The 15098-nt window shown below is 41.5% G+C and overlaps 1 protein-coding gene and 1 long non-coding RNA gene across 3 annotated transcripts in view; one reads left to right on the top strand and one right to left on the bottom strand.

Annotated features, from left to right (window-relative positions):
* nrg2b (neuregulin 2b) overlaps positions 1 to 14620 on the bottom strand; it is a 76376-nt gene extending 61756 nt beyond the window's left edge. For both annotated transcript variants that reach the window (XM_032555157.1, XM_032555158.1), the window contains exon 1: positions 14192 to 14620. In XM_032555157.1, the coding sequence (XP_032411048.1) occupies positions 14192 to 14603 (412 nt within the window). In that variant the 5' untranslated portion in view covers positions 14604 to 14620. The remainder of the gene's footprint in view (positions 1 to 14191) is intronic.
* On the top strand, positions 5348 to 10130 carry LOC116714532 (uncharacterized). The gene is made up of 2 exons (XR_004338072.1): positions 5348 to 5851; positions 9883 to 10130. It is a non-coding gene; the product is annotated as an uncharacterized LOC116714532 (long non-coding RNA).
* Positions 14621 to 15098: the final 478 nt, after the last annotated feature.

Below are 15098 nucleotides of genomic sequence, written 5' to 3'. Positions count from 1 at the left end.
TCTCATGTTTATCCTGGTTCCCAGGCAGAGCAGCCGTAGCCGCATGCAGACATATTTAGGGGCCAAGACTCCATTAATGCCTCCAGACTGACGAATGAGTCGCTGAAATTGGTTCTGTATTTTTTTTTTTTTTTTTACACGATGATCTTAACAAAAACTAAAAGTAAAAGCTGTATGTGACCTAAAACAGGACAAATGTGTTATAAAACCCTCAGAAGTAATTAAACCATCTTGCAAAGGTAAGAATCTCGACGACGATGTTAAAAGATTATTGACAATTATTACAGATGTTTGTGTCTGGAGGCCAGAACTCGTTTTTTATGCTTAGGTGGGCCTGAAACGGTTTCAGATTTTGAAGAGTTTACAGGAATGTTGACATTTTGAAACCATTTTTAACTAATTTAGTGATGGGGTGTTAATGCCAGTGCAACCTCTTAAAGAAAGAGAGAAAAAAAACTCTTCAATTTCTTAAGAAAGTTTCATACAAGAAAATATCTAAAATAAATAAACAAAACAGCATTATTTAAAATGGATTATGACGTTTCTGTAATTAAAAAAGAATAACACCTGGAAAACAGGCAAAAGTGGCAGGTAGTGCAAACTAACTGCTTAGTACTGGGCGTCAAATGTTTGCAGCCGATTTTTCGACGATATTTAAACTGAAGCATCTCTTTAACAAATGGAAATTATTGGCGCTCATTTTAATTCATGCGATTAGATGATTTATTAATTATTGTGACAGGATTATGCCTAGGGTGCAATTACTCCCTCCACATAGCGTCAGGTTGGTGTGGATCGCTTTTATTCATTAGCAAACTGCATTTTATTTATTGTTTTACTCTGGTTATCTTTTAACCGATATTAAAATCTGTTTGATGATCCGAAACTTTAAGTGAGAACAAAGCTGCCCAGGAAGCCTGTAGGGGGAGCAAATACTTTTTCCACAGCTCTGCACATTGTGTTCGTCTGGAAACTGCGCTGGGTCAGAGCTCGTCAGCGGACTGCCTTGCTCAAAAGCAACGGGGATTTGACAGAAATAGAGTCCTTGCCGGAGTGGCAGCAGAACATGTCACTTTGCTAGCTTCACAAATATCCGGCTCCGCTGACTGAACGCCAACCCCCTTAAAGTCTGGCAGAGCAGAGATGGGAACGGAGGAGAATGCCAAAAGATCAGAAAAAAAAGAAAAAGGAAAATAAAAAGGCTCTCCAAGAAAACTGTAAGATGTCTCAGATTAACTGAAACTGTCGCCTTAAAACGCTTTACGTGCAGCAGCGAGACAAACGCTTTCTAATTTGGAATTTGATTCTACGAAGAGATCATCTCTGCTGAGAAAAGAAGAGAAGAAAAGAAAAAAAGAGGAAAAAACATCAGACAAATCCACCCGGTCAGAAAAGAGCACTGTTACTGATGCAGTAAATGGGATGGGTGGTGTGTGCAGTTCATCTGTGCACGTGTGTGTGTGTGTGTGTGGGGGGGGGGGGGTTACACTAAAACCTCTCTCATTCACAAACAAAGCCATGTGGCAACGTCCCTTTAAGAGGTGTGTGTCGGAGTTTTCCACTAAGTCTGACTGCTGAAAAAGATGAGTGCTGATACATTATTCACAGACAACACAACACACACGCATGCACACATCCATGGAAACACACTGAATAACTGAAGGACATGAAGCTACACGACTCTGGCGTCAGGAGGGAGCTGTGTGACAAAGAGGCGCGCTAATACACACTCCTCGGCAAACGGAGTTGATCATTATGACATCAGGAGAACATAATTGGGCTGAGACGTGGCCTATACATCCACCTGTGGTACACGCACACACGCACCCACACCCACACACACACACACACACACAGAGATGCATGCAGTCAGGCAGCAGTGGAGAATTCCTCTGCCTTCTGTTATTCTGCGTGCATAATTTATAGCAGCCCCAGATCTCTCTGCTAATGACAGCACACTGGGGCATCTGCAGCACAGCAGCAACTGCAACAGCTAACTGGCATTGCTGTGTGTGTGTGTGTGGAGGGGGGCGTGTGTGTGCTCTGCTGAGACTAGGACAGTGAGCAAGACGAGAAGAAAAGGGTAACAGAAGAGAGAGCGACACACAGAGGGGATCTGAAATAGACATAGATAACACAACAAAGAGGCAGAAAGGACGAGGCAGACAAGTGAGGGGAGGCGGTGCGTGCATAGACACACACATACACACACACAGTCGTGTTTTCATCACTTGTGGGGACTTCACATAGACTTCAATTAATTTCTACAGCCTAACCCTTACCCATAATCCTAACCATCACATACCTAACCCTTACCTTAACCTTTACCCTAAACCTAACCACTAACCCAAAAGCAACAATTTCCCTCATGGGGACCAAGAAAATGTTCCCACAAGGAGCAATGGTCCCCATAACCCCACATTGTAGACAGAAATAGGTTCTCGTAAAGATATGAAAATCTGGTACACACACACACACACACACATACTCATCAAGTCATAGATCGAACCAGCGAGTCTCTCTGAATGCAGGTTTATGCCAGCATGCTGTCCACATAGCAGCCCAGGTTCAGCCTGAAGTGAAATGCAGATCTGTAGGCCACGATTACAGACGCTACCAGAAATTAGCCGGTGACTCGCAATCAAGAGAACTTTCTGCTCGATTAGAAACGAGCTGGTCAGAAACACAAAAACCCCACTCTTTTTTCAGTTTATGAACACGCCTTGCTAAGTGCGATCAGGTCTGACTGATAGCAACACTCTGGTGTGGTGGCTAGTTCTCAGAAAGAAAGAGTCAAAGTTAGCCATTTCCGTTGTCAGTGGCGGATTTCAAAACAAAGTCAGAGGAAGCACAGAGATATCAAAAACAGTTTGAAAGGAAGCGTTACAGTTAGCTAAGCTAACTGTAGAAGAGCTAGCTTTTGCTTTACCCCCTTCAGCTTTTAGCCTCTGTTTGCCATGGAGCTAGCCTGGATATCGCTTTCTCATCTCCCTCCAGTTGTCCGTCTGGACTTTCTCACATTGACTTGGATTCCTCCGGTACAATTCTACCAATCAGCGAACAGAAGGAGAAATTGTGAATGATGTTTTAGAACTGTAGTCTGTGGTTTTAGCAACGGCAGCAGAGGAAGTAAACAAAGCCGTCCAGTCCGCGTTGGCCACGCCTCCAAATATTAGTGATGTTTGATACCAGCAATATCCTTTCTGAAGCAATACTGAGTAAAATTCCAGTTGATACAAAGACTTTGTGCAAAAACACCAAATGTTCCTCGTAAATTGTTAAAAAAAAAAGGGGTGTTGTTCAAATTTGGGCTTCATAAAGAACATAAGACTTTTTAACTTTTACTTATGCAAGACCAGCCTTATTTTTAAGTAAATTTAGTAAATCTCCATCATTGTCAAACTGGATACGTAACTAGTGTGCACACTGACAATACAACTCTAAATTAATCATCTAAATGTAAAACAATTGCACCTGTAGTACACAGACATGATTTTAAAAAAAAGCTCCGATAAAAGAAAAAGTGATATTTTCTTGAGGGAGACTGAATCACTCATCAGTGAAGAAGAGAAAGAAATATCTATTTTAGCTGCAGGCTCATTTCCTGGATTGCAAAAAGAAAGAGAGAAAAAAGCACTGAATGAAAAAAGTAACAGAAGGGATTAGTTCTGTAAATTAAGAGCAAAGATCAAAAACACTGAAAAGAAATGGTTGGATTATGAAAGACAGCCATAAACGTTAAACCTTGCTTGAAGATTATACATATGGGCTCAGGGAAGTGTTCTGATTCCTTAAGCTTTCCTGCGTTTTGTAACGTCACAACCACAAACTAACATATTTTATTAAAGGGGAGACCAACTCACTGGTGCATAACTCTGTTAAGAGGAAAAGAAGACACAGTCTACAGTATTTTAACAACTTCCAGCAGGACAACAACACTAAATCGACATTGGAATAGCTCAGGTCAAAACATATTCATGTGTTCATTCGTCCAGAGATCTGACAGAACTGGGAAACTGGCTTTCAAAGATGCTTCCCATCTAAACTCAGCAAAATTCTGCAAAACCAATAATGTTGGTCTATAACATGAAATCTTGAACACTGCAGAAACACCATTAGCAGGAGTTAACATCATTAGGACAAGCTAACACTATTAGCAGAAACTGGCACCATTAGTAGGAGCTAACAACATTAGCAGGAGCTAACACTGTTAGCAGGAGCCAACATTAGTTGCAGATACTAGCTCTGTTAGCAGGACCTAAAACCATTAGTATTAGGTAATACTAAAAACATAGGCTAACACTATTAGCAGGAGGCAACACTATTAGCAGAAACTATCACCATTAGTAGGAGCCAGCACGAAATCAAAACAAATAGTTCAATAATATGTATATGTATAGCTGCATAGGTTATTAATATTGATTTAAAAAACTATCTACCTAATACAAGTCATAATATGGGAAAAATGTCTCTTATTTGTTGCTTTGACGGCTAGCAAACCAACACTTGTTGAATTCAACAACTGCTGGTTACCTAACCCTTGCTAACCCAAACCCTTCCAACTGTTAGGTAATCACAGACCAGTCGTTAAAATATTTTTTAATATCTAATTTTATCAGATAAACAAAACATTTTCCCCTATTATAAGTCATAATAGAGGGAAAATGTCTTGTTCCACTGGCAGATGACTTCAAGTATAGCTAGAACCTTGTCATCAACATTGAGAAAGTCTTCTTGACTTAAACCAAGCTCCTATTTCTTGCTGAAAAGTCAGCTGATTAAGTTTCGTCTCATTTCTAAGTGTGCGGAAATGTTTACACAACAAAACTGGACTGAAATTTCTTGGTAAGAGTTTCTGTTTTTGCGGGGAGTGTATATTTTAAACCCCACAGGAATGCGTGGATCAGGACGCGTTTCCATCTCATTTCGGAATAAATTGGACCAACAGTGCATACTGTGCACGTGTTGAGACGAATCCATGAACCACACACACACGCGCGCCCCCCCCCCCCCCCCCCCCTCACACACACACACATGTTTGCCCAGCTATCTTTGCGTGGACTTTCCATTGACTTCCATTCATTTCTACAGTGTAAACCTTATCCTTAACTTTACCCTAACCCTAACCATTACATACCTGACACTAACCAAAACTCAATTCACACCTTAGTCCTAAATCTGACCCCTTACCCAAAAACAGCGTTTCCCCTTGTGGGGACCAGGCTTCAGTCCCCACAAAGAGTGTGTCCCCACAACGTAGTATATGTCAGAAAGATGGTCCCCACAAGGTATTAGAAACAAACGCACACACACACACACACACACGTACAGTAGTTTCACCCCTGACCTCTGTGTCTTCAGCTTTGACGGGGTAGCAAAGGCCTCGCTATGAGTGAAAGTTACTGCCGCATGTCTTTGTAGTTTCTAAAGCTAAAGACCCCTCAGCCCGTCTCCTTCCTCTGCTCCACGCTTTGAGTGACTGACAGAAGGGCAGGCAGAAGCTGAACCTCACACGCTAGCTACAGTCGGCTACAGCAGGACGAGAGAGAGAGGGGGGGAGGGAGTTTACGCAGCGTTAGATTTGGCTTCAGTGACAGGAACATGTTTGGGCATCAGATGAAGCTATTTTTAGGAACAAACTGTCAATGCATCTGAAACGGCACGCCAGCAGCCGTGATCAGAGGAGACCTGCCTTGCGCTCGGGATGTCAGGGATTGTTTTGTGCTTTCACAAACGAACATTTTAGCTGTAGCTTAGCATTCGCGAGATTAGAAAGAAAAGAAGTGGAATGCAGCAGAGCTCCGTGACGATCCGTACTCTAGCGAGAGAATCAGTCCGGCGTTCAGCTCAAGTAAGCAGAAGGCCGAGATCTGCAAATCATTTCAGTTTATTTTTGTTTGTTTGGTGTTTTTTAGCTTCAAGGTAGCACAAACTCAAAATACCCGCAGCTGGTGTTGTTTTAAATTAGTGCTGACTTTGAATTGGCTGTGTTTGCCAGCGTTTACTGCTAACTTCCTGAAGGACTGGTGTGGACGTGTCCCCACCAATATTTCCTGCACCTTTTTTTCTTTATGTGCCTTCATCTATGTATGCACGTTGTACTCAAAGCATTAACAGACAGGTGGTGCTTTTTAAAATTCCTGTGTAAAACGTAAACGGCAAGTCCACTCAGCGATCTAGTGGATTGGACATCACGTGACTTGCTGTTGCTTTGCATCGAGTCAGGAATATCGGTGGTCGGGGAAATGACACAATCAAGCAAAGAATCTGAGAAGGGGACCCAAAGTTTTGATATTGTCAACACTACGACAGCAAGATAACAAGGTGCAAAGGGATCACATTTCAGTAAAAAGCTTTAATTAAAATAAAGAAAGTGGAGAGAGAGAGTCGGTTAGCTGTGCTAGCTTAACTTTTATCACCTTAACATGCACTCTTGCTGCGCAGTTCGGAGTATTTTGGTTCAATTAACACAAAATAAGGCGACCCACATAGATTTTCTGACAGATCATCAGAAGTGCAGGTGTTTAAATTAGCTAATCAACCACCGCGAATGTTAAGGCGATCACTTCCTAGTGATTGCAAAATGGAAATTCAAAAACATAAATCTGCAACAGACAGAATGTTCTGTTTGGTGTTTGTATGTCCTTTTTTGTGGTTTTTTTGTGTTAATTCCTGATGCACTTGAACTAATCTTTCACTAATCTAAAGCTGACAGACAGAAAAAAATAACAGTCACCCGTTTTTCTACATTTTCCCCCCGGACAAATTACATCATTTGATCGTAGGACGTGTTGATATTCAGAGCAATCATCAAATAGGATGAAATATTTCATTAAGCATATAGAAACCAAAGTTTGTTACATTTTAAATCATGGCTCCTATTAAGTAAAATTAAATTATGGACCATAATAAAGAGAAATTTGCTTTGTTCTCTCTTGTTTCTAGAGCTGACAGAAACCAAACTATAGATTTATTAGCAGAGATAATATATATTTTACATATCCAAACATCAGCATCTCAGCTTTAAGCCACATTTGATAGAATCCAGTAATAACTCTATTCACCAACTGCTCCAACCAGACCCAACAAAGGTTTTCCGTCTTTATTATTTGCTATATTAAAGACACATCATATCACCTGCTATGTGTAAGTCAGCAGGACAAAAAGGTTTAGCCAACCTGCTGAGGGACAGCTGTGGAGTCAGAATCACATCATTGAAAAATACAGTTTGTTTTTACAAGGATTCATTTGGTTTACACAGAAGTTCCTTATTCTGCTTTTGAAATGTTTAAAAACATTTTGATTGTTACAGAATCTCATGTTGTTGACGTTTTTAGCACTTGATCAAATCAGACAATAAAAGGCAACTATGTGATAATTCTTTATAAAAAATATTACTGAATTGTGAAACTGTTTTCAAATGTAGGGAAGCATTCAGCAAATACAGGCTGAGTCCATAAATTAGAATATGATTGAAAAGTTCCTTTGTCAGCAGATCCATCACCAAGTGAAAGACATTATATAGATTAATTAGATTACGTATGTCTTAATATATTTATATTTCGTAGTATGTTTAATTACTCCTAAAAGATAATTTTCAAAATGTATTATTCATCTGACAAGCCTGATCAGGACGTAAATCCTAATTTATTCAATAAGACTGTCTGGCATTAACATGTAGGTTTTGGCCTTATTCTTAGCACCAATAAAAGAAAAGGCCTTCCAGTAAGAGGAGCCCCCTGCCGCTCCTCTTCCTCCCCACCAATTTGCAACACAAAGTTACACCCTTGGCCTGCGACAAATATTGCGCCCAAATATCCACATACTTGATTTGACAAGATTCCCAATCGACATACTTTTATGCTTTAGTAACTTTCTATTCTAACATGCTATTTAAAGGTACTTCAACCCATATGTCTGTTCACATAAATGAACCTCCTGGCACCATGTTTTATTCCCAACAGGAAGTCGTGGCTGTTTTGAAAGTATTCATGTCTATGGGTTTTTGAAGCCATCTGATTGGCTGGCAGATTTAAGCTTTGCGCTACACTGCCCCCTACGGGTGTGGCATGTGTAAAACAACACCCAGGGGCAGATTTGTGCGAGTTCATGTGGACGAAAACTTTTCTGAATCCGACCTCGTGTGTACAATTTTTTTTTTTTAAAGATGTGGCTGACTATATTAGTTTTTATCCATTTTATGTGAGGATAATGAGGTCCTCCTCATTCTAAACTACTACCTCTCTCTGTTGCGTCATTATGTCTTTTGCTAGTAAATCAACAACTGTTGAACAAAGCTTTCAACTGTTAGGTAATGGAAACGTGGACCACTTGTCAAAATATGAATTTATTTTTCTATCAGATGAAGGGGAACGTGCTCCCGAAAAACTCCAGGAGAACCAGTGCAGGTGCCAATGATGTTTGTAAATTAAAAATAAAATAATAAAACTTTTCCAATTTAATTGATTATACAGTGTGTGATAAAGCAATATTTTCTTATAATTTTCAAAAGTATGAAGTATTAATTTAGCATTATCACATTTTTTTTTATATTATGTTTATTAGGTTTTTTTGTACATTTATACAAAAAGAGAAAAGGAAAGAACAATAACAGGACAAAACTTATACAGCACTGATACAGAAAACAAAACCGGAGGCGTGTACATAAATTACAGAAATCGTATGAGAAACGTAACCAATTTATACATAAACTTAAACATATACGTCATTCGGATTCTCATGACTGGTTTTTTAATTTTGAAATTTTGAAGTATTCAAGAATACGTTCCCATCTGTTTTTAAAAGCATAGAATTTCCCATTCATACAGTATCTCAATCTTTCTAATACAACAACTTCAGAAAGTAAGTTTTTCCATAGCCGGATCGAAGGGGCATCACAACCAACCCATTTAAGCATTATCGATTTTCTGGCCAACATCAATAGGAATTGCACAGTCTCTTTGTGAGTATCCAGGTGACTGGGTATGAACCCAAGGAGACACAGGACTGGACTAGGGAGAAGTGTTTGTCCTGTAGCGGAGCTGATTTCTCGACATACTCCTCGCCAGAATGCCTCTATAATTTTACACTCCCATAAACAGTGAATTCCAGTCCCTGTAATTACTTTACATTTGGGACAATTTGGAGAACTTCCTGGTATGTACTTGCTATATATATAGGGAGATATACACTGCTCAAAAAAATAAAGGGAACACTTAAACAGGTGTTTAACACTTAAAGTGTTCCCTTTATTTTTTTGAGCAGTATATATACATTATGTAAAATATTATATTGCATTTCTTCATAACGGTTACATACTGAGATTCTGGAAGGCAGAGTCAAAATGTCTTCCCATGCTTCTGAATCAATTGTACTTTTCAGAGTTATGTTCCAGGTTGATCTTAAATTCTCCATATTATCTTTCCGTAGGGCTTGTAATTCAGCATAGAATCTTGACACAAATCTCCCACATTTATGACAATCAAGAATAGTTTTTTCAAGTAAATAATAATCCCCTGGGAGCTCAAGTGAGTCCATTTTTGCCTTAACGTAATGCCGTACTTGAAGATATTTATAAAAGTCCCTGGAGACAATGTCATATTGTGTTCTTAAGTCCTCAAATGTCTTGAATTTTCCATTATTCCATAGATCATGTATCCTGGTATTATCACATTTTTTATTATTTCCAATCCAGTTCGTTTAAAGATTTTTTTATTTAAATATTTCTTTCTTTCCTCATTTTTTTCATTTTCTGTTTTTAATTTGTTTTGCCGTCACTTTTATAAATCACACAGTATCATCTCTTTGCAATTTTTTCCTTTGTCCATTTATTTACATATTTCTTTTCCTCATATTTCCTTTCTTTCCTCTGACTCTCCGCAGGAGGCAAAGTGACAAAGGAGGAAGGAGACGGTAAAGGAGCCCGGTCAGATGCAGAGTCACCTTCCCTCCTATTGGTCAACTTGAGGAGGAGTTGGGAAAGCTCTTATATTTATTTTTCATATGCAGTGTTTGTCAGATGAATTAATTACTTTATCAAGCCATTTATTTATTTGGATTTTTAGTGCCTATCTTGGCAGGACCAGTCCTCCGTAGGAACAAAGGAAGCACTAAAAACTGGCTAATTTATTGGAGAGACAATTATTCTGGAAAGAAATGAAGCAGAGACGGAGGGAGAAGACAGGGAGTAGGCACTGAAAGGATGAAAACCCAAAACGTCGGGGGAAGAGGCAACAAATTAGAGCGATGGAAATAGTTTAGATCGTCTCTGACTTCAGCTCAGCACAGACAGACGTCGTGGACGCAACTGAGGATTTTATTTCAACAAAAAGTTGTTGCAACAGAGAGAGACGCCGCTGAAAAGGACGAGAACAAGGAAAAGGATTAGAGCTAATAGTTAAGACGATATAAAAGAACAGCAATTAATGTTTTTCTCAAGTAATGTGAGAATGTGACAAGATAGTTAATAATAGTAGCAGTAACTCCATTTCTTCCTGACAAGTTTTCCATGCTGATAAATATGTTGGACCTTCAACTCCTTTAACTGTGGCTATACCCTGCATGTGATCAGGATGCAGAGATCCTCAAACTGTTTTACTGTTATAGGTTTGGGCATTTGTTGTGTCATTTATCGCAGAACCTCCCCCCTCCCCCCTTCCTATCAAGATGAGACATTTTGATTTATTGTTGTCATGGCAGATATCAGTTACTAACGGTAAATAAAAAGTTAGTCAAAGTTCGATCTCAAATGTTATTCTTGCCATCTTCTCCACTTTTGGCTCCACAAGAGCGTCGATAAATATCAGTAAATAAAAAAATAAAAAAATAAAAAAAAGTTAAAGGCAGATACTGTGCATCTCGGTGATATAAATCACACGTTTTGAAATGAGTGGCATCATAAGAAGCCTATTTTTTATGTTTTTCGAGAACAATATTTGTGCTTGTGCAGTCACACAGTTATCTAAAAAAAAAAGTCAGCAATAAATTGTTTTTTAAGTTACAATATTTATCGGCGTCACAAGATATCGTGATAAAATTCCATATCGCCCAAACCCTACGATATTTCTTAGTTGTAACGTAATCCATGTTTTTTTAGGAAATTCCATTGAATCCACACAGATAAGACGACAATGTGGAAATGTGGCAGAAGAGTGAAAGATTAAAAGAAGAATGTTGATTAATGAAATGGACTAACTTCGCCTGACCTTAAACGTCTTTGTTTAGGTTAAATGTTTAAATCAGTTAAAAAGTCCACTTTCCAACCTCTGTGGGGCTACACCAGGACAGACCGGCCGAGCACAAACGGTGCTAAAAAGTTGTCTATAAAAAGCCTGTTTGGACAGATATAAACAAGCTATTCGACTTTTGTCATAGCCAAGAAGCTCAACTGTAATCTAATTAGCACATTGTTCCAGTTACAGTACTACAGAGTTCAACAAACTCCACATGTTTCCGTTTGTGACGGTAGGACGGAAAAGGCTTTCTCTGGCATTTCTCCCCAAAAAGTGGACATTAAGTTGTTGTTGTGGAGATTTGGTGGACCCAAGATGGCAGTTCTCTTACAATGACCTTTGGACATTTTTACCAGCCTTAACATCCTGCTAATTCTGCCAGAGGGTTAAAGTGAAGCATAGGTCCTGTTCAAACCGGCGGTCAAATCCCAAAGGGGTTAAAGTGAGTTTTAACACCCTCACTTTTCATGCAGCTTTGCTCAAAATCTGCAAGACTTGTTGAAACTGCTATGCGCACATACTGTACATCTTTGTGAACAAACACATAGTTTGTAGCGTTGAGCTTTTCTACCTCACTAAATTTACGTCTCCTACACAGGCTCCTACGTATGGAACACCAAGAAGGCCAAAACGTATGCAGAGTACGTAACAGAACCACATCACGAGCGAACGATAGACAGATCGCTCTCATCCAATCCCCAGTCACAACCAACAAGTAAAAATATTCCAGGAAGTGACAGAAATTACAAAACAAAACTTGGGAGCTTAAGAAAAACACATTTGAATTCTGATCCCTGATCATGCGTAGTCAAAGTGGCAATATCATGTAAAATTGTTCATCTCTCGTGGCAACCATTCAGCTGTGCAGAACGCCTGGGTGGACCGGGCGCCACCTCCGTGGACAAAGCTCCTCCTCAGAGCTTCACAGAGCCCCCCTCCTCCACTCAGCTCCTTCAGACTAGCCAGCAGGGATTAGCAAACACCTGGTGGAACTGCACATCTGCTAGAGTCACTACACAAGCTACTGCTGGTGAAACGACGTTAAAGGGTTAACAGAGGAGTGATGTTTTGATGACTTCCTAAAAGCGGACGTTTCAGGAAGAGCAGGAGCTTCTTAAAGAGACAGAGACTAAATTACAAAGTAAAACTGACTTTGTACAGCAGTGTACCGCATTTTTTAGCAACTTGATTGTGCTGCAAAATGCCACTATGTGCCTGAAAAACACATAACTCTGCCCCTTTAAGTATTCATGACTGCTTTGTGCCGTTCAGGGAGCATTTCTATATTTTTTTGGAGCTACTGTATGATGTGATCCCCCGCCACAACCCCTTTCCAATCCACTCACATCCCCTGCACTTTTGAAAACCTAAAAGTGCGGCTAAAAGCATCATCTCATATACACGTGTACATACAGCGATGACAATTAAGAAGCTCCGAAAAGCTCTGGTCAACTTTAAAAGTAAAGCGAAACTTAAAAGCAATAACCTTTATTTTTAACTGAGATGTTATTGTTTACGCCTGTATGATTTCATTTACCATCCAGCAACCTAAAAGCACTTTAATATGGAAGGTAAAATAAAAAACCCTAAGTTGCAACGATGCCACTTGTTGCCATCCTGCAGGGTGATAAAGTCACTAATTCACTCTGCGTCCGCTGTAAGCTGCTTCTTCATGTGAGTGTGTGTGTGTGTGTGTGTGTGTGTTACTCCTGTGGTGAAAAACATGCATTATTCACAAAGCCAAGCTGCAGGGACTCTCTCTCTCACACACACACGGGGCAAAAAAAAAAGAAAAGAAAAGAAAAAAAAGAGGCAAAGCTGAAGCTAACATCTGCTGAGTAGATGCTCCTCTCCTGAACTCCTGCCTCCTTTACGGAAATATATTTAGACTGACGACAACAGCGGCTGTCAAAACGGATTAAAGGCTTGATAATTTTAGCAGGTCGCCGATGTAAAAATAGATCGAGGAGCTGTCATTTCAAACACTCGCTGAATCCTTTGTTTAGACATCCGAGTGAGCTTTTCTGGAGGTATTGCTGCCTCCAGACAGCAGCCGTGTTTATTCTGCATGCTACATATAGAGAATATAAAGCTTTTTTATTATTATTGTTATTATTTTTGTCTTGTTTAACTGCGTGGTGTCAGCTGTTTTCATCCCAACCTTGCTTTTAACAAACACGCCTTTTCATTTTTGAGCTAATTAGCTGATCCCCATCCGTGGAAAAAAAAAGAGAGAAATTTGAGAAGAATTGAGTCTATTCCCCACAAAATCTCTTGTTTTAACGTAAACTTCTACTACACTATTACATACTGGGAGTTTCTTATACATATTTAATCATAAGACATTATGTACGACAGCTTCTGTGATGTAAAGGGTAATAAACAAAGGCACGTTTGTGTCATATTTACACGCAGAAGCTGTCGACAAGTTGCCTCCACCGACATGCTGCCGTCGCGACGAGCTCTGGAGGACTTGCACCATTTTAGCACCAAATCCGACAGCAGCCGCTCCAACGAAAGGGCAGCCGTGTAAAAGTTGCAGGAGGAGGCTTAAGGCGTCCGTCTCGTGATTCTGGCACACTTGGTCCGACTCTGTGACACGCGGCATCTCCGCCAGACACGGAACCGAAACTGGAATCTACAACTTTTTGCTCGGCGCGTCCCGTCGCTCATTTCTCATTCGCGATTCGGACAAAAAAAAAGAAAAAAAATCTGGAGTTTGTGGAGGTTTCTGGTGTTCGGCGTCTCTGCCCCCCCCTCCCTCCCCCACTTCCTCCTCCCCGCTGACAAGCTTGTGCGGACCAGACGCCAGGCATCCACAGATCGCCTTACATCACCGTGGCACCTGAAGGTGCACGGCAGGTATAAAGGGGGTGTTTGTGTTGAGGTTGAGGTTGAGGAGAAACGAGTGGGTGGTGGTGGTGGTGGTGTGTGTATGTCGGGTGGGGAGTTAAACTTACCGCAGTCCTCGCACAGCACTCTCTCCACATTCTTCTTCAGTTCCGGCTCGCTGGCGTCCACGGGGGCGTAGGACGCCTTGAACACTAGCGGCTCGGCGGTCGGGTCCATGAAAAAGATGTACCTGTGGTCCTTCTCCACCGTGGTGCAGGGCGTCTCGGAGCCGAAGTCCCCGACGGTCACGAGCTGCTCCCTCTCGAGGCCGCCGCTGTTGACGGGCCACACATCCAGCACTCTGACATTCACGCTGTAGGGCTCGCTGGCGGAGACGTTCTCCGGGGAGGAGCGCACCTCGCCCTCGATGACCACGGCCGATCGGTACGCCTGGTCCTGGAGGGAGTTGAGACTCGGGGCGTAGCAGGCGAAAGAGACCCCGATGACCAGCATGGAGAGATGCACCGGATCCAGCCTCATGCCGTCAGCCTGTGCTGTGCTGCAGTGCTGCTGGGCGGCGGAGCGAGCTGGAGGAGAGAGACGGCGGCGGCGGCGGCGGCGGCAGCGGCTGCAGCGGCAGCGAACGGGCTCCGGCAGGGCAGGCGGGGCAGAGCGGCAGACGTCGTGGAAGTGTCCATGCCATCTGGGTCTGGCTCTGCTTTCCCCATACGGCTGCTGCTTGGCGTCGGATGGGGGCTGATGATACGGCGAGCCTAGGAACCGGAAACGGCCCGCTTCTGCATGCTTAAAAATGTGATTGCTGCATTCTCCTTCACCGACCACCCTCCCCTTCTTATCTCTCCCGGTTTCCCCCCTCCCCCTTCCTGAAAGGCAAAACAAGACTCGTAAATTAGCCGCCTCTATAAGATCCAGGACTTGAAACCTCTCTCCTTCTTTCTCTCTCTCTTTCTCTCTTTCTCCCTCTGCCTCTCTCTTCAGCTAATAGGCTAGCATCGCATGGGTGGGCGCGTTGCC

Source organism: Xiphophorus hellerii, chromosome 23 (assembly GCF_003331165.1).
Source record: "Xiphophorus hellerii strain 12219 chromosome 23, Xiphophorus_hellerii-4.1, whole genome shotgun sequence".
Taxonomy (NCBI): domain Eukaryota; kingdom Metazoa; phylum Chordata; class Actinopteri; order Cyprinodontiformes; family Poeciliidae; genus Xiphophorus; species Xiphophorus hellerii.
Note: the sequence above shows the minus strand (reverse complement) of the source record. Positions and strands in the feature narration are given on the sequence as shown.